Source organism: Amborella trichopoda, chromosome 9 (assembly GCF_054954075.1).
Source record: "Amborella trichopoda isolate Santa Cruz 75 chromosome 9, AtrichopodaSantaCruz75HAP2 v2.0, whole genome shotgun sequence".
In the NCBI taxonomy this organism is placed as follows: Eukaryota; Viridiplantae; Streptophyta; class Magnoliopsida; order Amborellales; family Amborellaceae; genus Amborella; species Amborella trichopoda.
The window spans coordinates 54,977,434-55,003,935 of NC_142344.1; the positions used below are offsets into that span (position 1 = coordinate 54,977,434).

At 35.9% G+C, this 26,502-nt stretch overlaps 2 protein-coding genes across 2 annotated transcripts; one reads left to right on the forward strand and one right to left on the reverse strand.

The window, feature by feature from the left end:
- The first annotated feature begins 2,477 nt into the window (after positions 1 to 2,477).
- On the forward strand, positions 2,478 to 4,919 carry LOC18447811 (subtilisin-like protease 4). The gene has a single exon (XM_006857897.2). It carries the CDS (start codon positions 2,516 to 2,518, stop codon positions 4,817 to 4,819), a length of 2,304 nt encoding a protein of 767 aa, XP_006857959.2. The 5' UTR covers positions 2,478 to 2,515; the 3' UTR covers positions 4,820 to 4,919.
- Positions 4,920 to 22,646: 17,727 nt separating this feature from the next.
- Positions 22,647 to 25,324, reverse strand: LOC18447809 (uncharacterized). The gene is made up of 2 exons (XM_006857895.4): positions 23,618 to 25,324; positions 22,647 to 23,305 (listed from the first exon to the last, which is right to left on the reverse strand). The coding sequence occupies exon 1, from the start codon at positions 24,877 to 24,879 to the stop codon at positions 23,653 to 23,655; it is 1,227 nt and encodes a 408-aa protein (XP_006857957.1). The 5' UTR covers positions 24,880 to 25,324; the 3' UTR covers positions 22,647 to 23,305; positions 23,618 to 23,652.
- Positions 25,325 to 26,502: the final 1,178 nt, after the last annotated feature.

Here is a 26,502-nt window from a genome sequence, read left to right on the forward strand (position 1 = left end):
AGCATCCCATCTTCCTTTCTTTTTTTCTCTCTAAAAATCACTTAGGGTCTCTTCCATTAGGGTTGGTGAAGCAAACGAACTCTTCCTTCTTCCTTCTTCTCTCTCTATAAACCAAAGCCGATGAAGTTTTCCTACTTCTTCTCTCTCTATAAACCCTTGTGGCTATGAGCCTCTTCCTTCGTCCTTCTTCTCTCTATAAACCATAAGCACAGAGATGTGAAACCCAAATCTCTAGGAGCCTACTTTCAATTAAAGAAATTTATAAAACTTTAACCATAGTTTTGTAGTGACCATAGTCACCATACTATAGTTAAATTATTGTAATGAGAAAAAAGAAAAATCGTGAACTTTTTTTTTTGATACCAGCTAAGTAAGTTGGATGTTTTAAGTATTTAATGAATTTATGTAGAATATTTGTCACCATATCATAGTTAGAGTATTTAATGAATAAATTTATATAGTATATTTGTTTTTGTTATGTAATAAGTAGGTGGGATGTTTCTTAAAATATTTCATGGGTAGATTTATATGGTACATTTTTTTGATATCTACTAGTTAATTATGTATTTAATATTAGACGATTGGATGAGAATCAAGAAGCATCTAAATTCATTGACTCAATTATATTAGTCTAGTAGAGTTTTTATGGATGAATTAATTATGGGAAAAGTTTATATAAGGATGCAACCTTATAATGTAGAACTATGGATGCACTTTAAAAATCTATCATAAAAAGTAGTTTTAATGTTGAAAAACCCTTGATTGATCATCTCGACATCGAGATGTATGACTATGAAAAAAAAAGATTTTAAGTCTCATAAATAGTGCATTTTACAACATATTATCTACACTATCCATTTTCAAGATTTTCACATGTTTATAGATCTACTTGATTTTAACCATTTTTTTAAATTAAAATTTTATAATTAGATATAAAAATATATTTTGAAATAATCTTAATAACATTTTATATCAAAATTATATACCATGATAAATTTTGAAGGTCAACCTTACTTCTACACCTACATATGCATACGTATGCAAACTGCAGCCATTAGTTATTGATAGCTTTGACATAATTTTTACTTTTTAGAATTTTAAAATTTCTAATATTATAAATTTATCCGATTTTTTTATTCCAATTTTCTTAGCCTAATTTGATATACTAGCGATATCTTTATATGAAGTATTTTTATTGATCCGTATTTTTTATTTGATTTTTTTATCCGACTTTTTAAAATAAAAACGATTTATTTCTGATTTTATGGGGAGCGGATTTATTGATAGTGCCTAACTTGCTGACCATCGTTGGTACATGGAAGCAAGAAAAAGCATCGAAAAGCTTTTGCATAAAATTTAAAATAATCTATCCAATCATAGTCATCCATTTTCTCCACGTGCCGCTCGGAGAGGGCCGGTGCACCATTTAAGCATCCATAGGATAGGGGTGTTGTACTCTTCCTTTGCCTTCCGAGCATAATTCTCTTATTCTCCATTTTACCACATCAAGACAAAAGTCTTTATAGGTTAATATTGACCGGCTAATGGCAAGTGATGAACTACCTGAAAGTTTGACTTAACTTTTAATATATATATATATATATATATATATATTTTGAACGAGTAACGTTTGTGCTTGTATTTAAGTTCTTAAAGTCATTTTTGGGTTTAATTGATTTTTAATTTATTTGTACTTTATTATATAGGACCATAGGTATAATTGGTTTTAAATTTTTTACATTAATTTCTGTTGTCCTAACTAATGTTGTCATATTCGTTTTGCGTACGTCTAGACTGAAGCGAAAGGTACTCCGTGCTGTCTCTTCGGCAAAAGCAAAAAAATATTTATATAATTTTTTTTAAAAAAAATTATTTTTATTATTTTTTATAAATATTTAATTTAATTTTATTCAATTAAGAAAAAGTATGAAATCTTCCCCTTGATCGGTCAAAGTACTAAATAGCTTCATTTTTTTTTAGCAAGCCGTAGAAGACTCCAAAACAGATTTGACAATATTGGTGCTAACATAAAAAGTTCCAACTTTTTTTCGATAAATAAAACTCAAGACATCATATTGTGGCATCCGAAGTTATCTGTTAAGTAGAAATAAAACCCTCACGACTTCACTTTAAACTCATACATGTTTTATTTAAGCAAAAACTGAGGTCACTTGTTCAAATGAAAGAAAAGCACTTAGCATTCTAGTTATCATAACCGTTACAATTTGCTTTGGACTGATAAGCTTAAATTCAACAGAAACAAAAGCCATTACTAATTTAAGGCAAGTCTTAAGGGAAATTGTCACAATTATCTTATTATATGACTCTTCTCCTAATTGGTGGTAATTATGGGAGGCTTCAGCGTTTTTTCATGCATGCAGCTCAGTTTTATTACTTCAACTTACATGTGTTCGCTTTCTCTCTCTCTTCCTTCCTTTAAATAGATACTGCCTCTCCTCAGCTCGTACCTCATAGCAATCTTTTCAGCCTTGCCTTCAACTCTCGAGACAGAAGAATGGAGCAGAGGAATGGTGCACAAGTTCTAAAGAGAGGCAATACCATCATGCTCTTCATCTTCATCTCTCATTTGGGCTTGGCTTCTGCCAACCAGCTGAGAACCTACATTGTTCTTGTAAGGAAGCCAGAGGCAGGGACCTTAAACTCTCAAGAGAGAGAGAGTTGGTATGGATCCTTCTTGCCAGACACTCCAGCAACAAGCTCCTCCTCCTCTGAACCAAGAATGGTTTATGCTTACAGTGAACTCATTCATGGCTTTGCAGCCAGGCTCACATCAGAAGAAGTTGAGTCCATGAAGGCCAAAGATGGCTTCCTCCATGCCTACCCTGACAAGCTTCTTCGCCTCCAGACCACCCGAACCCCGGAATTCTTAGGCCTCAGCCCTAACCTGGGTCTCTGGCGCCATTCTGGGTTCGGAAATGGCATCATTGTTGGCCTTCTTGACACTGGCATTTGGCCGGAGCACCCATCGCTGAGTGACTCCGGCATGCCGCTGCCACCCAAGAAATGGAAAGGCAAGTGTGTGGATGCTGGCAAAGACTTCAACTCATCACTCTGTAACAACAAGCTCATCGGCGCCTATGTCTATAACCGAGGTTCCAAGGCCATGCTGATGGATGCGAGGGAGGAGTGGGATGAAATCGACACTCCAAGGGACGACTATGGGCACGGAACGCACACAGCAACCACGGCTGCCGGTGCGTTCGTGCCGCACGCTGACATATATGGCTTTGCCAAGGGTACTGCCCGAGGAATGGCCCCGCATGCGCACCTGGCGGTTTACAAGGTGTGCGTATTAGGAAACTGCATGGACTCAGACATCCTAGCGGGGCTTGACCAGGCGGTCCAGGACGGTGTTGATGTGGTGTCGATCTCTTTAGGCGGCGACTCGAGGCCATTTTACGAGGACGCCATTGCAATCGGTGCTTTTAGTGCGATTCAGAAGGGTGTCTTTGTGAGCTGTGCGGCCGGAAACAACGGGCCGGACCATTACACACTGTCGAGCGATGCGCCGTGGTTGCTGACCGTCGGGGCGAGCACGTTGGATCGAGCCATTAGGGCCAACCCGAAGCTCGAAAACAGCGAGACCTTCTTGGGAGAATCCCTCTTCCAACCGAAGGACTTCAAGGAGACTCCTCTCCCTCTGGTATTTCCAGGCAAAGATGGCGACTTCATTAAAGCCCAGTGCGAGGAGCTAACCACAAAGGAGATTTCAGGCAAGGTGGTTCTCTGTGAGAGAGCTCTTGGATCCGACATGGTGATGGAGGGGGAGGTCGTTTTGAAAATGGGTGGCGCTGCCATGATACTCATGAACGATGAGAGAAACGCATATGCGCTCATGGCCAGCCGCCACATCTTGCCGGCAGCTCATGTGAGTTTCGCCGATGGAAACAAGATAAAAGCCTACATAAACTCAACCAAGAACCCCACAGCCACAATCCTCTTCAACGGCACAGTGTTCAGGGACACCGCAGCCCCGGTGGTTGCTGTCTTCTCATCGCGAGGGCCAAGCTTACAGAGTCCCGGGATACTGAAGCCAGACATCATCGGACCTGGCATGGAAATCCTGGCAGGCTGGCCATTGAACATGAGCCTCTCAGAACATGATACCAAACCAACAGCTTTCAATATGATCTCAGGTACATCCATGTCGACCCCACACCTAAGCGGGTTAGCCGCGATGCTCAAGAGCTCACACCCAGAGTGGTCCCCTGCGGCCATAAAGTCAGCCATGATTACCACGGCATACATCCTGAACACTGAAGGGAAGCCCATCACAGACCAAACCCACAATCCAGCCGATATCTTCGCAGTCGGTGCGGGCCATGTCAACATCACACAAGCAGCCGATCCCGGCCTGGTCTACGATCTCAATGCTGATGACTATATACCTTATCTCTGTGGTTTGGGGTACAACGAAACCCAAGTAGAGGCCATTACTAAGAGCAAAGTCCATTGCTCAAAGGAGACCAGCATCACACAGGGAGAATTGAACTACCCATCTTTCTCTGTGGTTTTCTCATCACAGGGACCTTCTTCTTTCAGCTTTAGCAGGACAGTAACCAATGTTGGGGATGCAAATTCTTCATATGAAGTGGAAGCGGTGGAGCCTAAAGGGGTGAGTGTGAAGGTGAAGCCCAATAAACTTGAATTCACAGAGGTGAACCAGAAGAAGAGCTATCAAGTGGTCTTCTCTAAAGAAGGTGTTGGGTCTTTAGAGTTCTCAGAGGGCCATATAAAGTGGTATTCAGGCTCCAAGTATGAAGTGAGAAGCCCCATTGCTGTAATTTTCAGGAGATGATATGATGCTTGATTTCTATTACTGTATTTTGATTGCTGCATGGCCAGTAAAAGGGAAATAAAAAAAGTTTGTGCTAAGGGTGTATGAGTAGGGAAATGTCCATGATTTTATGACTGTTGTGACTGAGAGTAGAGATTTTAAAGTGGCACATCCCAGTAAAAGCAACTCTCTCTTTTAGCCAAACAAAATCACATCTCTTAACATGAATCACACGCACACTTAATACTAATGCATGGCTATCGACCGAGCAATGGGACCTATTTTTGGCCACCCGGCCCACCACTTCAAAAAATCATTGAGGTGAAATCAATAATTCCACAAACAAAATGATTACAACTTTTCTGAGGCACCTCATGAAGGATTCTGTTAAAAAATTCCATATTTCAAATGACCTTACAACCATTACCTTTTCTTGGTTCTGATACAAACAAGTTTTTTTATTGATAAATTGTGCACTAGTTTTGGAGCCAAGTGGAAACGGGAATTTGGTATTTTGGCCAATACTAAGTTACTTTTACTTGTTTTATGATTCCAAACTTAAAGTAAGATTCTTTTGAATGAAAATATATATTCCGGATTTAAGACCTTGAATGCACAGGGGAATTAGACCATTTGGCTTGAGTACTTAAAGTGGCCAAATATTCAAAATGCCCTTACTTGTTTAGGGTTATTTAGGTTATTTGGCTATTTTAAGTTTTTGTTCATCAGAAAACCTAGAATTCTTGGTGCCTCTTTTCCCAAAAGCTTATATTCCATACAAACCTTATAATCCATGGATCTCTTGTGTAATTTCTAGAATTTAGTCCTCAGACCACCATTTCAGGAGCATCTTTGGAAACCATACAAAACAAGAATCCGAAGCTTTGTTAGGGAAGAAACCTAAAGCCCCATAGCTTCAATGTGCTCTCTAGGGTTCGGTCATGGGCTATGTTCATTGAGGTGATCTGGTTTTGCATTTGAAGATGTATCAGAAACCCTTGAAATTTGTAATGAAATGATTAAAATTGGTGGAAACCTTGATTTCATATAGCCAAACCTTCTTTTAAAACCCTAAACCTTTCCTTAGGGATTGGTGATGCAAGAGATTAACTACTATTACCAACCATTATTGAGGCCTAATAAGTAAGATCTCCATTTATATATAATGATTAAACAAAATTCTTGAATCTTAAATATGATTATTTTTAATAAGAAATACAATAATTTTTTACTTTTTTATGAATTTTTATTGTTTAAAAAATTCCAATCTAAATTAAAGGATACGAAATAATTCTACAATCCTTTACCTATAACCCGTCACCGTCCAAAATCTATCACACAATCACTGACTCTATTTCTTGAGTCTAATTTGCCATTTAAAAGTTATGACCTGGACAAAATTATTCAGTTAAAATTCCATCTAGGTCCTTGATGCATCGAGGGGGCCCAAAATGTTCCAAATCTTCACCCAAAGAAACTCAAAATGGTGGTTTCGGCTATTTGATAAGCATGTTTGTGGCCTAATTTATTTTTAAGATAAATGAAACTAACTTTCAGAAGTGTCCCTAGGCTGGGCCTAGTAAATATCTAAAAAATATTAAAATATCTAAAAATTCTAAAAAAGCAGAGAAAAACCCCAAAAATAAAAAACACTTGAAATCTTAAGAAAATCCCAAGAAATTCCCCAAAATCCCCAAGCTAGCTTAAACCCTTGAAACACCCTAGGTCATTAAAAGCCCTAATTCAAGGTAAAACATTCAATCTTAATTCCAACCATTATTAAATGTTATCAATTGCCAACCTCATTCTTCAAGAAAAAAAGTGAAGAAGCATGACATAAATAATCCACAGTCTGATACAGGAGCCAACTCTGGGTCTTCTAGTGTGCGGAGCCGATCGGCCCAACTAGAAAAGTTTTTTTATATTCCTTTCTTTTCTTTAATTTAGTTTTACTTCATTTTAATTTAGATTTAAACTTAATTTTTAGTTTAATTTACTTTATTTTTCAGTTAGCATTTTCTTGCGACCTTGAGCCGGATATTCCAACAGTTCTTAAACAACCATTATCTCTTCATATTGGTTTCTTTTTGAACCCTAACCCACTAATTTCTGCCGATCCATATTTTAACTCATTTAAAAGATAAATTTGGAGAGATTTCGTTAGAGATCTCATCGGATTTGGCTGTAAACACTTCTAACAAACTCAAAGTCCTTCAAAACTAGCTTTTTGTTTGAAAGCTAGGTGAATACTAGGCTACCCAAGGCTTCCAAAGACTGATAACCTTAATTCCCTACCAAATGCACTTGAAAAACAATTCTATTCAAGCCACTCCATTCAACCAACTTGGAACACACACCCCTCTATCTGATATAGGCTTGATCTTCAAGTGTTGGGCCTATGGGCCCGAGTCAAATAAGTACTTAGGCTGGTTCAATCTCACCAACATTGTTTCTATGCAATTTATAGATAAGGCAAATGGAGTAAAGAATGTGGCAATATAAGTTGTTGAACAACACCCTTAGCAAGCACTCTTGTGAAGAGATTTTTTTTATATATATCTTGGGTGATATGGATTCCGGGTTACCTAGAAATACCATGTTGATTACATTCACCCTCTGTTGAAAAAGAGAATGAAACACCTGGGTTTAACAGGTTACAAGTAACATACTAAATTAAGAGAAGATGAGTAATTATTGCTCAAATACAACATATCATAATATTGGAAGGATCAAACTCTCCTCCTAAAAGGTTACAATCTGTTTGATTTCTCTGGAGTCTTCAGCTTGCCATCACCATCCTGGAGTTGCTAATGCTTTGTTGCTTGAGCTTCTGTGTATTTGTTCACGAGTTTGTGTTTTTTCGATCTACATTGCTTTGCATATGTTGTTAGTTTTCGTGCTGAGTAGTGTTGCATGGATATAAACATGGGCATCAGTATCTAGTATGTGTCTGAGTGTCTAGTACGTCATTCTAAAAGCCAGTTCTTCGTGACACATCCATACAATACCTTTACCCGATAAGATTTTAGTTCTTCATTAAATTATGGGTTTGGTTTGTATTGTGATGGCATTAAAACATATTTTCATCTCTGATTATAACATTTACTTCACAGATAGTGTAGATCGAGCAGATATATGAAAATTTGAAAATCTTGAGAATTGATGGTCCAAAAATGCGTTACAAGATACACTATTTCCAAAACTTGAAATCTATTTTTTTCTCATACACGTAAATCTTGATTTCGAGATGATCAATTTGAGGAAATTTGAGCATCAAAACAACCTCTTCTAGTGAAATTTTTGAGGTGGGCTCGTTTTTAATTGTTTAGAGCCTCGGCTCTATATAAACTTTTTCCTTAAATGACTCATACTCATAAATTGAAGTTGTATGAGATAGGTCGTAGAGGTCACTTAATTTTGAAGGGTACAAGGTCATAAATTCAAAATCCATGTATGGCACCTTAAAGTCCTTAATCTTTTATCGATGTATGACACATTGTATTACTGGATGATCCTGCTACGATTCAGTTGATTAAGGTGGAAGATAGTGCTTGAAGTGTTCAAAATAGGATCAATTCTTTCTTCTTCTTTTTCTCCATCAGTGATTTTTCTTCTTCTGTGTCTTCTATGTTTTTCCCTCCTACTGTGGACTGCCGGTTCGACCCATAACTAGTGCTAACTGGTTTGACCCCAAGGGTCTGACTTTTGAATACTATACATAAATTATTTGATAAGCATAATCAAAGGACAAAAGCCAAGGACCTGGAGATATCGCTCCCCTGAATGCACAGAAAACACCGGAAAGAGAAAAAAAAAGCCCCCAAAAGTCATCGGTCACTTGTTGCAGGCCGCAGAGATAGTCACCCGAGATCACTGCTGGTCGATCTTCGATGAGTGTGTTAGCGAGCACCTTGCAGGAGAGAGGTTTCAGTTGCAGAGAAGCGAGTAAAGAGGCACCTAAGGGATGAGAAGATTTGCAGCAATACATGACCAACATAAATGACTTATTGAACATTAAAAAATGGTGATTAAAATGAATGTTTTAAATGAAAAAATTGCCATTTCTTACTAAAAAATATATATATGCTTTATCAGCTTCTAAAACACAAAATTGTTTGAAAAGGTGCTTATGTGGTTGTTAAAATTTGAAATCACATAAATTTTTTAAATATATATGAAAATTATTTAAAATGATAAAATAATTGTTAAAGATAGTTGCTAACACTAGCTGGAAAGAAACACCGAATTAAATTACAGATGAAAACAAAATTTGCAGCTATTCTTGACAAGTTTTTGCTCATTTATTCCCCAAAAAAATAATAATTTAAAGCCCTCAATTTCAATGAAAAAGTTTGTCAATCTGAAAAAATTAATATAGAGTAGATATTGTAGACGGCTCAAAGATAAAAGACTTTGGATTAAGAAAAAAGCCAAGAAATGGGAAAAAGCAAATTGAAATGGCAAATTTCAAAAAACGCATTTTTAAATGTGGAAAACAATATATGTAGGACAATACTCCGACATCCAATTCTCCTGACAAAGTTGTCTAGTTATTCTAACAAAACTTAGCAATTTAATTAAAATCAAACTAATTCTCTCCATTAACAATTCCGGATCAGCAATTTTGTTACCCTTGCTCCATGCAATTCTAAAACAAAAGTTCCTAGTATATAAAAAATTAAAATTTTCATATTATTAACAAAATTCAAAACCATAGCATGTCATCTTTCTTGAAAAATAAAATAAAAATAAAAAACAGAAGAAAGAACCCTTTGAACAAAAACCTACATGTGCCCACAAAATTCAAGAATAGCCAAGAAAAGATGAAGGAGGAGGCACTAAAAACCTTTTCATCAAAAGGGATTGGTTCAAACAAGAAAAGAATATAGGGAGAGACTCCATCTCATTTAAGATGCCCAAATGCCATAAGACCTCTTTTTGCTTTTAGTAATTCAGTTTTGGAAGATAAGCCCATTTCAGTTTTTTAGATAGACTAAAGAGTTAATTTTTTTTTAAAAAAAAGTGATTGGGTGGTGTGAGTAGGATTGAAAAACACAACGTGATCACTAAGTAGGTGCTACTACTAGCACAACCTAACCATAAGACTTAAAAGGAGAAGATTTTTATTGAGCTCCCGTTTCGAGAATAACGGGTCATTTTACCATTTTACTGTTTAGGAAGCAAGGAGTGGTGCATCCACAACACAAAAATAAAGAGAAAATTATAGTGAAGCCAAAAACTATGTGCTCCCGCGGGAGGAAGTCCTTATTCACTCCACTGTAGGAGTTCTTTTTAGGCTCAATTTTTGGGATCTGAACCTACCGACCAACCTAAAAATAAAAAATAAAAAATTTTAATATCATCATCATCCAAACATTGTTTCAATTAATTGAGGTCGCCTACATGAATTATGTACCTCTATTCTCTTCTATCAAGAGATAGTAATAAAATATTGTAAAGTTTTAGGATGACTGTCTACCTACTACAATCTACTTCTTTTACCTGAACTTGGAACGAATTACGCAAAAATTTAAAGCCATAATTCTTCTTAGACCGAAAAAAATAAAAATAAATATGCACTTAAAAAATTCCATCACAAGATTGAACTGAGACTTTGTATCCAAGTGTTTAAGAAAGAGCTCAAAATCTAATTTGATTTTTATGAAATGCACACATGGGGATGGTTCCATTCATGAAATCCTAAATCAAGTTATTCTTAATGGGATTCTAAAACAAAAAAACCAAAAACAATACAAAAACGTTTGAAATCTTTTGTTGAAGTGAGCAATTGATGTCCTATGCTACAAGGGCCAAATGACTCACATACTGTGGATCACAATTATAAAAACAGAATAAAAAACTGACGATCTGATTGATCAAACCAGTACCAATACTCAATAAGATGCTTCATATTATATGTCGATACCAGCGTTTTAAAAAACGCCGAGTCGAACCGGACTCGCCCGGTTCGACTCGGAAATAGTGAAAAAGGAACCGGATCGCCCAAAAATCGGAAATCGTCCGGTTTTAGAGAGAACCGGACGATTCTGTACAGTGAATCGCCGATTCACTGTACGGAATCGGCGAGTCCGAACAGTGAATCGGCGATTCCGTACGGTTTTTTTTTTTTTTTTTTTTGGTAATCCATGATAGATTTTTTTGTAATCCATGATCGAATTTTTTGGTTTTTTGTAACCCATATTAGAATTTTTTGTAATCCATGATCGAAATGTTTGTTTTCTTTTCTTGTAATCCATGATCGATTTTTTTGTTTTTTTTTTTTTTTTTGTAACCCGTGATAGAATTTTTTGTAATCCATGATCGAATGTTTTGTAATATATGATCGAAATGTTTGTTTTTTTTTTGTAATCCATGATCGAAATGTTTGTTTGTTTTTTTTTAATCCATGATTGAATTTTTTGTTTTTTGCTTTTTTTGTAACCCATGATAGAGTTTTTTGTAATCCATGATTGAATTTTTTGTAATCCATGATCGAACTATTTTTTTCTTTTTTTGTAATCCACGATTGAATTTTTTGTTTTTTTTGTTTGTTTTTTTTTGTAATCCATGATCGAATTTTATGTAATCCATGATCGAATTTTATGTAATCCATGATCGAATTTTATGTAATCCATGATCGAATTTTATGTAATCCATGATTGAATTTTTTGAAAATTTGTGATTTTTTTTGTTTAATCCATGATCGAATTTTTTTTTGTAATCCATGATAGAATTTTTTGAAAATTTGTGATTTTTTTTTTAATCCATGGTTGATTTTTTTGAAAATTTGTTTTTTTTTTTTTTTAATCCATATTATTCAAAGAGAAAACGAGAGAGATGATGATTCTGAGGCCACCCTATCCCAGCCATATTATTCACATATCGAGTCCCAACAGCAACAGTGTAGGGATGAGCACGAAATACTGTAAATTAAATGCTGAATGGCGATTCATGCAGGGAAAGAACATATCAATATTCGCATATTCATTCAAAAACATGAAAATTCTTAATGGAGTACCCTCATTTTTTATTGAATTCCTAAAAATCAATATTTATAATGAATTTTAATAATTTTTTCGGATTTTTTTGAAACTTTATTTTGACCGATTCACCCGATTCCGATCCGGATCGCCGATTCGCCGATCCGGATCGGTTTTTGAAAACCCCGATCCGGGTCACTGATCCAGTTTTTAAACCATTGGTCGATACATATCAACACGGTCACACACGGCATCCGTACGTGTTAGATGATGTGATTGATTCAGAATACCGTATAGACACATCATAAAAGCCTGGATCTCTCCCTATGTCAGCTGCGAAAAATGCATGTTACGGTCTAAGCCACTCATGGCATCATGTTTATTATTAGAACTATTATATATAGGGTCGGTTTGTATTGAGCGGAGGCTCTAAACAATCAAATTAAAGCCTACATTCAAATAGTATTGTGAAATATGGTTTCAATTTTTGACAGCCTTAAATTATATTTTTCATATTTAGTTATAAAATTTAAATCGTAAAAAATAGTGCAGATCATGCAGATATATCAAAACTTGAAAATTTTGAAAATTGATGGTCCAAAAATGCATTACAAGATGGACTATATCCAAAACTCAAAATCTTTTTTTTTTTTTTTTAATGTCCATGCATCTTGATGTCAAGATTTGGCATCAAAACAACATCTTCTAGTGAAAGTTTTAAAGTAGGCTCTAATTTGATTGTTTAGAGCCTAGGCTCTAAATAAACTTTTTTCTTATATATATATATATATATATTAAATAAAATAAGTTCATTGCAACCTTATAAAGTAAGGTGCACCTTAAAAATCCTCTAAAGGAGAACGTTCTCATGTTGGACCCTCAAATTGATCATCTTGACCTCTAGGTATGTAGATATAAAATAATAATAATTTAAGTCATTAAAATAATACATATTATAATAAATTATTTATGTTGTTTATTTTCAAAACTTTCAAGTATTCATAAATATGCTCGATTTGTACCATTTATGTTATTTAAAATTTCATAACTAGAGATAAAAATAGATTTTCAAACGCTATCAAAAGGTTTCCATTACACCTCCAAAAAAAAAAAAACTTTATATGTGCACCTTACTTCTACAATATGAGGTACCTTATACATTGCATGTGTGACGAAAAGTACTCCATTGCAAGTTTCCATATTATGCACTCTAGACACTCATAGACATTGACACACAAGTTGGTATCTACGCAACTTTCATAGCAAGTCTCCATTTAAAAAACATTTCTTAAAAAAATCTCAAACTTTTTGAAATCAGTCAAGAACTGAGATTTTCAAAAGATCTTAAAAAATCATTTTCAAAAATAATTCTACCCTATGGATTTATAGCGTCATTCATTAATTTAGTATCTATGAATTGTGGATTAGAGATTAAAAGTGGAAGTAAATTAAGAATCTTGATTTAACAATATTTTCATAAAAAAATTTCATTGATATGTTCCTTTAAAAAATTTCATTGATATTTTCATTGATATGTCCCTCTAAACACATAGCGTCGTTATAAAGAGCAAAATAAAGTTTCGGTAGCACTGATAACTAAAGATCTAGGCAGCTAAGAAGTCAGAGTGAGCTTCGATATTACATTTGCTTACGCATTTTGTTGTTTTCTTTCAGCAAACATAAAATTGATTAATTACACCTTTACAATATTTTTATTTTTTATTTTTTAATTTTTACTTTTAAGAAAAAAATTACTAGTTTATACAACATAACAATTTGGATGGACCATTATTTTATATTTTCGTGTTTTTGTGTATAGTTAACTACGGTCTTTTTTTCTAAATGTTAACTAAAATGCTTTGCTAAGGGTCAGTTCTTTATTTTATTTTGTCCAACAATAATCCCATGTCATGGGTTCCATTCTTGTTGTTCACTAGTACAATTCTTGTGTTTAGTGTTGTTGTTGTTGTTGTATTGTATGCTTCCAATAAACCTATCATATATTTTGTGTGGTGAGAACATAGTAACTATTCTTGTTGTATTCATTAAAAGTTTACACAAAAATTTGTCAAGTATGGCTCTAATGATATAAGATAAGGATAGAAAAAATATAGCTCAATAGTTTTAATATATCCATACAATAAATGTAAGTTATAATCTATTGTGCTATCTTTACATTTTTTATTTTTTCACTCCCCTTTTTTTTAGCAAAATCCAAAATATTTACTATTCTTATAACTTAACTGATTGTTGGCAATCAATAGTTTTTTATCCCATTTTTTTTACCTCAAATTTTTAGTGAAAAACCAATTTAAAATGATTTATCGATATCTTGCTATTCCCTAACTCTTTTTTCTTTTTTTTGGGTGAGTTCAAGGTTAGTCAGTGGGGATTTGGGCCCCTACTTTTTTGGTGAAAATGATGTTAGAGACCTCATCATGGAGCTTTGACAATACTACCACCAAGGCTCCATGCCATTCTAACATTTAAAGTGGTATGTCAGTGGCGATTTGGGCTCCTATCCACCGAAGCCCCAAACCATTCTAAGAGAGAGAGGGGGCAATGTGTCCAGGGTGTGAGAAACTATATTTCTATATAATTTGGGCCTTAAGCCCCCATGAGAGTTGTATTATTGAGCTTATCAAATATATGAACAAGAGCCCCAATTTATAGGGTTACAAAGATATGTAGTATTATAGCAACTAACATATATAATGAACCACCTTCCTAATATGGGTAAAGTGTAAGTTTCTATATTTCTACACTCCCCCTCAAACTCAAGATGAGTTAAGAGAGAGCATCTTAAGGTTGGACATTTGAACGCAGGCCTTAGTAATAACAAAGCAGGAACAGAAGAAGCTTGAGCAGCTGCAAATTAATGATTCGTAGAATCCGACATCAAGTCTTTAGGTGCAAGGCATAACCAATAGCAGTAGTGGTCTTCATGCTCAGATTGCTCGAACAAGAACAGAAAACGGTAGATCTCAAGAACAGACGGCCTAAAGAACAGTCGGTCTTAGAAACATTCGGCCTCAGAACAGACGGAACATTCGGGATCGAGAAATTCAATCATCAAACAGGAGACTCTTGGAAGAGCCAAGAGAAATCAGAGACAGTTGGTCACCTTAGAAGGACCAATTTGATCGTGTGCCCAGCACTCAAACCATGGCGGCACCTGCTATTGATGTCTCAAAATACCCCTAGAGCCCTGTTCACAAGGCAGTGGCTACCCGAGACCATGCCGCCCTTAGACGCATCCTTTCAAACCTCCCCCAACTAGCCAAAGACCACTCCTCCATCAAAACTGATGCGGCCTCTCTAGCCGAAGAACACAAGGCAGCTCTTGATGGCTACTGGGGCTGATTGGAGTTTACAAAATGAGCAAGGGGTGGAGCGCATTGCAAGAGGCCATTGTCCGCCATTACCAACCCCTTGCTTGGGCCAAGTGGTGTCGCCGCCTTCCTTGTTTGGTAGGTACGAGGAGAGGAATGCGCGATTTCTGTTCCTTGGAGAGAAAACCAAGAAATAGAGAGAATATGTTCCTTAAAGAGAAAATGGCAAGTGGGGAAGAGTTGAGTAACAGGGAGATCATATTGAAGAACTATGTGATTGGTTTTCCCAAAGACACAAACATGGAGATAGTGTCAAGCTCCATTAAACTCAAAGTACCAGAAGGCTCTAACTCCATTCTTGTGAAGAATCTCACCCTCTCTTGTGATCTTTGAGATAGAGCGGAGGAAAACCCCCTAAAAACGAAGAGGGTGGAGCAGAGCGAGAGAGCAGGGAGGCCATTTAGGGAAAATGGGGTTCGAAGAGAGAGAGAGCAGTTCTGTAGAGAAAGGTAGAGAGAAAATAACCAAAGAACTAGAGAGTATGAGAGTTTTAGTTTACAAAGAAGGGACAGATAATAACTAAAGAACCACAAATATTCAAGAAGATGACTGAAGAGAAGAAGATGACTCTCGTGAGAAGTACAGTGGGAGTTTTAGATAGAGAAAGAGCTCTGAGAGAGAGAATAAAAGGTAGTGTGAAAAGAAAAAGGAGAGAGATCTGAGGAAAAATACCGTAGTACAGATCGGAGAAACAGGAAGGCCAAACAAAACTTCAGGGAACGAGGCTATGATACCATGTGAGAAACTATATTTATGTATAATTTAGGCCTTAAGCCCCATGAGAGGTGTATTATTGAGCTTATCAAAGATATGAACAAGAGCTCCAATTTATAGGGTTACAAAGATGTGTAGTACTATAAAAACTAGCATACGTAATAAACCACCTTCCTAATATTGGTAAAGTGTAAGTTTCTATTTTCCACACAGGGCACCAAAGCAAGAGTCTAACCCAAGACCTTGAAGCCCATGAACCACAAACCACCGGGCCATCAAAAGGTTTCAAGTATAAAGTGGTAAGTTAGTGGCGATTTGGGTCCTTATCTTTTGGTGAGAATGGAGTCAGAGTCATCACCATGAGACTCATAATACTATTGCCAAGCCCATTATACTTTTGTAAGAAAATTTATATTGAGTTTCTCCTCATTCTTTTCTGCTAATATATTGACATGGAGAATTGCTAACTGGTTTTAGAGGGAGAGATCCGTTTCAAAAGAGAGAGAGATATGTTGTACTGTTTAGAGAGATGTGAAAACATGTACAGGGAGTTTTGTTAAGTGCTAGAGAGAGAAATATAGAGGAGAGAAAATGGGGAAGCTAAACTCTTGAGAGAGAACATTTAGAGAGAGAGAGAGAGAGCTCTAAACTAGATTTCAGTAACACTTCCTTGCTTTCCCTTAGTCTAGTCTAAGGCAAAAAACTAGATTTCAGTAACACTTCCTTGCTTTGCCTTAGTCTAGTCTAAGGCAAAAAACTAGATTTCATTAAAAATTGATCAAAACTAACATCGGTCAAGTTTTAGTTGGTTCATCTTGCAGGTTTCAATCCGTTCAACAGGATAAAAACAAATTTGGGCATTCTTTTTCTAATGGAAAATTATTTCATGCGGGGTGGACCACATTTCTACCTATCCAATCTAGAAAATGTAAAGCATTATCTTAAAGATGGAAGCAAGCAGGTGGTCCATCTAAAAACAATGGAAACTAACGGTCCAAATGCTTTTTTATTAGAATTATTATTTCTAATTTTTAAAATTTATTTATTTTTTCATATACATGATCTCCATGTTAGAGATTACATGTCCTTAAAACTAAAAGATTAAAATCCATCTCACAAATTCATTTATTAAGAGGCCCGTATTTCTACATATGTAGGCTTGGCCGCATAGAAACTGGATCCTTTTCTAATATATTGCATATTTTTAGGAAAAATGTTTATATAAAGGTGAGGCCCTAAACAATCAAATTAAGGCGCTTCTCCAAAATTCACCAGAAGGGGTAGTTTCGATGCTGAAAAGCCTTCAAATCATCTTGACCTAAAGGTCTATGAAAATGAGAAAAAATAGATTTCAAGTATTGAAAACACGTATCATGTAATGTATTTTCTAGGCCATCAATTTTCAAGTGTTCATAAATGCTCAATCTACACTATTTTTGAATTTATAAGTTTTATAATCAAAGATAAAAATAAACTTTCAGACCATCGTAAAGATTCATGATACTGAAATATTATAATTTGGTACTAGTTGAAGGTGCACTTCTTTTTTATTGTTTAAGGTCCCAGCCTTATACAAACCACACTTTATTTTTAAAACTATCCTTCACATTTTACAATGTGGATAACACTATGCAATGCCCTTAGGAAAAAATGAATAGTATTTCACCTATAGTCTCACCGCCGTCCAATTTTTTTGGACGACATGAAAAAATCAACAGCACCAAAAATACAATGTCCAGTGCGGTTAATTTTTCACACGAAACTGCAACAGCTCTACGAGAGCCGTTGAGAGGCACAAACTCTGTACACTCTCACCCCATTATTAAGGGTTTTCCTTGCACTATATTTCTAAAAGAAAAAGTTTATATAAGTTCATATAAATAGGAGACTCTAAATAATCAAAGCAAGGTGCACCTCATGAATTTCACTAAAAGACATCGTTTTGATGTCCAAAAATCCTTAAATTAATCATCAACACCTCACGATGCATGGACATGACAAAAACTAGATTTCAAATATTAGAAATATTGTATCTTATAATATATTTTTAGACTATCATTTTTTAAGATTTCCAAGTGTTTATAGATATGCTCCATCTATATTATTTATAGATGGCTTTAAATTTTATAATTAGATATAAAAATAAAATTACATGTCATCACAAAGATTCCTCATACTAAAATGACATATTTTAATTTTGACACTGTTTGAAGGTGTGCTCTACTTTGATTATTTAGGGCTTCGACCCCATAAAAACCATCCATTTCTAAAAACTTGACAACCTAGATTGTTCAAATTGATTTTGAATGGAACAAACCCTTCAATCTCCACTGCATCATTTATCATTTTGAGAAATGTCCGTCATAGATAAATAGATTAAATCATAGTTTGGAAGCTGCAGTCCGTTGAAGGGGATCATTGACTCTCATTCCCCGCAGGTTCCTCTCTCTTTCAACTCTCTAGTCCGGGTAGCTCTCTCTCTCTAAAGATGGGTAGGGCCCACCCTTTCTCTCTCTCTCTTCAACAACAAATGGCCTTCTTTTTTATTATTGAGCCTATGCCAACTTGTATTTGCAAAATAGAAACACCTAAAAAACAAAAAAAAAACAAAGAAAAAAAGGTCCATATAAAACTGAGCCTCTAAACAATAAAAAAAATCCAGTAGAAGAAGTCATTTTAATGCTCAAATATCCTCAAATTGATCATCTCGACATCAAGATGCATGGACATGTAAAAAAAATGGATTTTAAAGTTTAGATATAGTGCATCTTGTAATGCATTTTTCTATGATCAATTTTCAAGATTTCCAAATTTTCATATATCTATCTGCTCGATCTACATTATTTTTTAAGCTTTAAATTTTATAATCAAAGATATAACACTATTTTAAAGCTATCACGAATATTTTCAGCATTAAAACCACATTGTTCGATACCATTTGAAGGTCCCCTCTACTCTGATTGTTTAGAGCTTCAACTCTATACAAACCGCACCCAATAAAACTCCACCCCACATTCACAAGAAGAAGCATTCCAATTCAATTTTTTTTAGAAAAAGGAGGGGAAAAAATGAAATTTAAATCAGTGTTCAAAAGATCAGTCGATTTTTAAAAGATCGACCGACTAACTTAAGAGCGATCACTAGCCGATCCCGATCTAGCTTGATTCCAATGGTCATGTATGCAATCAGCAGACTAATCGAACTAATCGGCACTAACCGGACGATTAGTGCAATAATTAACGATTTGTTCTAAAAATTGGTCGACAAGTGCACTGTTATAGTCAGCGTTTTAAAAATCGCCGAGTCGAACCGGACTCGCCCGGTTCGACTCGGAATTCAAGAAAAAGGTACCGGATCGGTTCAAAAACCGGGAATCGTCCGGTTCTAGAGAGAACGGACGATTCCGCACAGTGACTCGCCGATTCACTGTGCGGAATCGGCGAGTCCGTGAAGAACACGGGTTGCACAGTGTTCTTCACGGATTTTTTCAAATTTGTCATTTTTTGGTCATTTTTTTTGTTTTTTTCGGCATGTGATCTGTTTTGCAGGCTGTAAACAGCTTTATTCAGCTTTTTCAAGGATTAAATGGTGGAAAAATTGGTTGTTTTTGGATCAAGAAAATTCGGGGTTTAGGGTTTCCGCCATTTCTGAAATTTCATGCCAAATAGGGCATGAATCTTTCAAAATTTGTAGGCATATTGATCTTAAAGCTGTGAATCAAAAGCTTTTGTTACTAATTTGTGATAATCGTTGAGAAAAATAGAGTTTTTTAGAGATTGAAGGCTTCGGTTCACAAAAACAGGTAAGAACTTTGGGTTTTTTTTTTTTTCCGCCATTTGATTTATTTCACGGCATATTTTGAACAAAATGAGTCCAATAATTAGGGTTTTTAATCTTTATTGTGTCTAGTATGATTTAAAATTTTCAATTTTAAGTAATCTGGTCAATTACAGCAAGAAATTTGATATGAACAGTGAGATGTCTGCGGAACCAAATTCCGCTGTTTTTTTTTTTTTTTTTTCCGCCTTTTGATTTTGTTTTCATGATATATTAGAAATAATGTGTTAAAAATTTAGGTTTTTGATTCCTTATATTGTTGTTTATCAGAAAATATAGTCAATTGGATGTAATTTATTCACTTGGAGGTGAATTTTTGAGTTAAAATCGCTTATGTAAAACGACTCTGTGAAGAACAAATTTATTTATTTATTTTTTTTATTTTTATTTTATTTTTGTGTAGCCCATGATAGAATTTTTTGTAATCTATGATCGAATTTTTTGTAATCCATGATCAAAATATTTTTTTTTTTTTCTTGTAATCCATGATCGAATTTTATTTTTTATTTTTTATTTTTGTAACCCATGATAGAATTTTTTGTAATCCATGATCGAATGTTTTGTAATCCATGATCGAAATGTTTGTTTTTTTTTGTAATCCATGATCAAATTTTTTGTTTTTTGTTTTTTATGTAACCCATGATAGAGTTTTTTATAATCTATGATTGAATTTTTTGTTATCCATGATGTAATTGTTTTTTTCTTTTTTTGTAATCCACGATCGAATTTTTTGTTTTTTTTTGTTTTTTTTTTTTGTAATGCATGATCGAATTTTATGTAATCCATGAACGAATTTTTTGTAATCCATGATAGAATTTTCCGTAATCCATGATCGACTTTTTTGTAATCCATGATCGAATTTTATGTAATCCATGATCGAATTTTTTGTAATCCATGATAGAATTTTCTGTAATCCATGATCGACTTTTTTGTAATCCATGATCGAAATGTTTGTTTTTTTTACTTGTAATCCATGATCGAATTTTCTGTGTTTTTTTTTTTTTTGTAACCCATGATTGAATTTTTTGTAATCCATGATCGAATTGTTTTTTTCTGTTCTTGCAATCCACGATCGAATTTTTTGTTTTTTTATGTTTTTTTTTTTTTTTGTAATCCATGATCGAATTTTATGTAATCCATGATCTAATTTTATGTAATCCATGATCGAATTTTTTGTAATCCATGATCGAAGTTTTAGAAAATTTATGATTTTTTTTTTTTAATCCATGATCAAACTTTTTAAAAATTTGTTAATTTTTTTTTTTAATCCATGATCGAATTTTTTGAAAATTTGCTGTACTTTTTTTTTTTTATTTCTTTTTATCCATGATCGAATTTTTTGAAAAATGATGATTTTTCGAAAAGATGTGAAAATTGTGATAAAGTTTTGATTATCATGATATATTAAACATTTAAACCCAATTTTTAATTTTTATTGTTTGAGTTTGCTATAATTTTTAGTTTTTATTGTTTGAGTTTACTAATTTTATGCTTTATTGTAGTCCATGTATGTTGATATACTTATTCCATGATAATTCTATATTTATCCTTTTATGTGATGTAAATTAAATGTTGAATGGCGGTTCACGCAGGGGAAGAACATATCAATATTCGCATATTCATTCAAAAACATGAAAATTCTTAATGGAGTACCCTCATTTTTTATTGAATTCTTAAAAAACAATATTTATAATGAATTTTAATAATTTTTTCGGATTTTTTTGAAGCTTTATTCTTACCGATTCACCCGATTCCGATCCGGATTGCAGATTCACCGATCCGGATCGGTTTTTGAAAAGCCCGATCCGGGTCACCGATCCGGTTTTTAAACCATTGGTTATAGTGTAGAGTTTGCAAAATCGGCCGACAGGAGCCTTTATAACACTTTTATATATTTCTCCTTTTCTTTCTTTTCCCTATTCTTCTATAGACACATGGTTTCTATGCGGCAAACCCGCATACATATTGTAGAAATACACCCGCATACATATTGTAAAAATACGGGCTTGGCAATAAATATATTTTTAAATATAATTTAATCTAAATTTTTTAAAAAATATAATTTACAAACTAAAAATAATAATTCTATTAAAAAAATATTTGGACTGTTAGTTACACTTGTTTTTAGATGGACTACCGATTTGAATCCATGCTTTATTCCTTTGGACAGCATTTCTATAATATGCGAGTTTGACTACTTAAAACTTCAAGTAGTATTACAATTTTTTTATTCGCTAATTGCAGGGTTTGCCGCCATGGACGAGTAGACTCAAACGCACTAGAATTGGTCAGTCCCAACTGGGTGCCATGCCCATAAGTCCCTCAACTCGAGAGATATAAAATTTATTTGTTGTTCATCCTTTTTTTAATCTTCAATCTAATACCTATACCACTAACCCCCGAAGGGCACATAGACATAGATATGAAAGACAGATATAAATTTATCAAAATTGCCACAAAGAGAAGAACAATTTTACATTTTACCTATATTTTTTTATTGAATTCCAAAATACCCAAAAAAAAAAAAATATGGTCTTAAGTTCAATTATTATAATATTATATTTCATATTATATAGTTATATATATTTTATTAAATATAATTTATACTATTTAGTATATATTGATTACATATTATATATAATATTAATACATACTTATATATAATATTAATATATATATATATATATATATATATATATATATATAATATATTGATTATTGAAAAATCATTGCTTCATGTGCCTAATCATTTTCTCCGAAACCCAATTATGCTTATAATATTTATTTTTTGCTTTTTTTATGTAACAATCTAAGAAAACAATACACGTAAATTTTAAACATTTTTTACAATTTTTTATAAGTTTTTTGGGATTTTTTACGAAAATTATATTTTTTGGGGCAATTGGCCACATCGGGCCATACGCTGATTTAAATAGAGGTTATATGCAATTTACCACAATACATAGGAGAGTACAAAACGGATGAAATTTCTCAGGAAGCCACGTATCCAGTGCGGGGGCCACGAATCGGCGTCCACGTGTCTTCTCGGGACGAAGTTGGGATATGCACGCCTCTCACGCCTGGGCCCCACCCCCGATGCGGGCCTAGTGGTGGCCGTACTGGTCCCCACGTCTCCCGCTTTCTCCAACCCCTCTCTCTCTCTCTCTAAAACACCAAAAACTATCTCTCTCTAAAAAATTGTAATCCACCACTCTCTCTCTCTCTCTCTCTCTCTAAAAAATGTAATGCACCACTCCCCATGACAGGCTGTACGTGGTCCCCAGCATCCCGCCACGCGGCACGGTCCACGGAGCACCATCGGGTTGACCCACCGCCACGAAACCAACCCCACTGGGCCCCACCCGCCTTATTTTTAAACCCCCCACCCCCCCCCCCCGAACTATTAACTTAACCCAACCGTAACCCTATGCTGACACGTGCCGGTCTACACCGGAGCTCCCGGTCATTTACCTCGCCGGAGGAGGAATCCGGCGCGCCGCCGGCCGTTGCCGGTCACTCCTGTGGTTTTGCCAGTTCCTCTCTCCCTCTCTGTCTCAGCCAATTTGGTTCTCTGAGTTTTATCTCTGTAAAAGTTTACCCAGTTTCAACTCACTCCACTGTAGTTTTAGATCTTTCTCTCTCTCTCTCTCTCTCTAAATTTTCTCAATGAAAGGTTCTCTGAATTTTTTCACTCTAGAATTTTGCTTCCCCATTCTCTCTCCTTTGTATTTCTCTCTCTAGCACTTAAAAAACAAAACTCCCTGTACATGTTTTCACATTTCTCTCCCTCTAAAACCAGTTAGCAATTCTCTATGCCCATGTATTAGCAGGAAAGAATGAGGAGAAACTCAATATAAATAAATTTTCAAAGAAGGAAACAAAACGCAAAAACCCACCTCCTCGAGTTAAAGCTTCTCTCTTCTTTTTCTCTCTAATCCTCAGCATTTTCAGATCGGCCATGGCGTCCCCCTTCCTCCTCCTCCCTACTTCTGGACCCACCCATAAACTGATGCTCTGCTTTCTCACTCCTCCCCTCCAAAAAACTACCGCCACCCATCTCTAAACAGGAAGAAGAACCACTGCCATCAACGGTAGGCAGCGGCGGCGGCGGCGGCCTCTGAGATTCCAGAGAGGAAGAAGCAACACCATCAGAAGAAAGAGGGTGTTGATTGAACTGAGGCATCACCATGCTGCCACCTCCGAACAAGCTCGCCGACACCAGAGGCCGCACACCACCGACCATACTGACCAATCCCTGTGTCATCGCGGGCTGCGATAGCAGTGGTGGCGATGCGAACCCCCACTGCTGTGTCGCCAAAGAACCAGCCTGAGCATTGACCGGGACCATCCAAATATGGTGGTGATACTGGTGGTTCAAGGGCATTGCGCTCGGCACCAGCCTTTCTCCGCCCACCGCCCACACCGGAACCAGTCCGCCCTGCACCCCGATACCCGTCGTAGTTGCCGGGGGAGATAGAGATGATGGAGCAAAGAAACCAATAGAAGCAGTGGCTTCTTCCAAATGGGGATGTCCCATTGAACTCTTGTCCTCGGAGAGCTTATTCCTCTTCTTCGGAGGAGCCGACACCTCGTGGCCGAGTAACGAGGGATTTGTTTTGGTGGTGTCGATAATATGAGAAGAGGAGGAGGAGGGGCACATGGTGGAAGGGGCAGAGGTGGGGATTTTGAAAGAGCCACCGACTTGGACAGCGATGGCTGGTACAGTGCCCGTGCCGGTGGCGGCGATAATGGCAGGCTCAGCCTGGTGGAGGAGCCAAGTGATGGTCTCCCCGTCAGATTTGTGACCGAGCTCCCGGGTTAGCTGGAAAATCCTGGCAGCGCACGTGGCAGGCATCCGGATGCGCCGGCCCCGGCCCTCGACTTTGGTGTGCCGGTCTTTGCCAGAACTCCGCCGGCCAGCACTTCTCTTGGCAACTGTTAGATTTTCCGTTTCCGCCGAGGCCACCATTGCTAGTGTTTCAGGTTCGGGACCCGGTTCGGGTTCCTCTTTCATGTACGCTATGGTGGTGGTGGTTTCTCTCTCTCTAGGTGTTGTCGTTGTTGGGTGTTGGTGCTGTGGTGGAGGGTGGTTGGGAATAGCCATCGCTGGGTTTCTCTTTGTGTCTTCCTCTTCTTCAAGCTCCTGTTTCGAATCCATGGAGTCTACCCCAACACACAGTTGGGGTCGATACCTAGTTCAAACTAACGGTTTCTCTCTATACAAAACGACCGAGAAAAACCCAATACAGAGATGGGTTCCTTTCTCTCTCTAGAGACCGGTGGAATCGGAGAAGTATAACACAGCAGAGCAAAACCATTGGAAGAAGATAACTTTCTCTCACTAGAGACCAGAGATAGCAGATACTAAAAACATGGTTTCACTCTCAAGCTCTAAAAAACCCCATGCCCATAACAAGACAAGCACAAGAAACAACAGAGAAGAACTGATGAGTACCTTCGCTAAGAAGAAAAGTTGGCCTGGATCTCTCTCTCTCTCTCTCTCTAAAACAGCAGATAAGAAACCCCACAACTCTCTCTTTCTCTCTCTAAAAACGTAGGGGAAGCCGGGAGGTCGCGCGCACGCGCCTTGCCGCTCGTTGCCCAAAGCAGCTAACAATTCGCACAACAAAAGCCTACTCTACATAACACACAAGGAAAAGGAAGAGAGAGAAACAGTAGAGAGAGAATGTTATATATATATATATATGTAGTGAGAGAGAGAGAGAGAGAGAGAGCGACGACTTGGATGCGAACCAGGATTTTGTATTTGGATTTTGGACATACGTTAGAGAGCAGGGCAGTTAGTGTTAGAGAGAGAGAGGAGTTTTTAGAGAGAGAAAATGGAAAGACTGGTCCGTCTGTCTCCATGTGTCGCACAGAGTGTTTGATTCCAAAACCCTAGAAACCCTAACACGACACATTTTCCTCATCTCTCTGCAGGAAATGAGTTTTGGGTTTGGCATTTAAGCTTGTGGGTTCAGTCGGAAAGCGACACTCGTGTGGGATCCTTCAAGGCCCCAGCTGCACAGACTTAGCAATTCCTTTATGTAATATTTATATAACATTCTTTTGGTCACGGTTTCTATGCTATTATTTGATCCTATTTTTTAGAAAACATGTAATTTTTAACATTTGATCCTATTTTTTAGAAAACATATAATTTTTAACATGGAGATCATGAACATGAAAAAAAAAAAAAAATAGAAATAATAAATATATTAAAAAAACTTTTGAACCCTTTGTTACATTTGATTTTTGGATGGACCACCAATTAAATATGCCTCAATGATTATGGGGATTCCCACAATTTCATATTAAAAAAAAGGTAAGAAGTTTGAAAGTGTTGCAACACTATCAAAATAAGTAAAGCTTCATCTCAAAACCCATCAAAATTACAATTCAAACACTGAAAAAGGTTTATATCGGTCATCTCCGCTCGATCACTATGATTGTGAAAAATATTAAGATCTGATGTTTTAAAAATAATATATATTATAACAAATTATCTTGACCATCTATTTCATTTTAAAAATAAGTGTCCAAAGATCCACAAGATTTGTACATTCTTTTAGTCTCAAGTTTTATTATCGGTGTTAGAAATTGATTTTAAAGCCATAGATATTTTCGGTGTCAAAAGTGTTTTCTCCACAAAAAATTTGAAATAAGGCTTTATTTTGTTTGCATAAAACCTAGCCTTATATAAACCTCGTCCTCAAAAAAAATCCTAGCTAGGTTTTTTTGACCCCACAAGATTATAATATAAACCCTTTTAAGTCATATA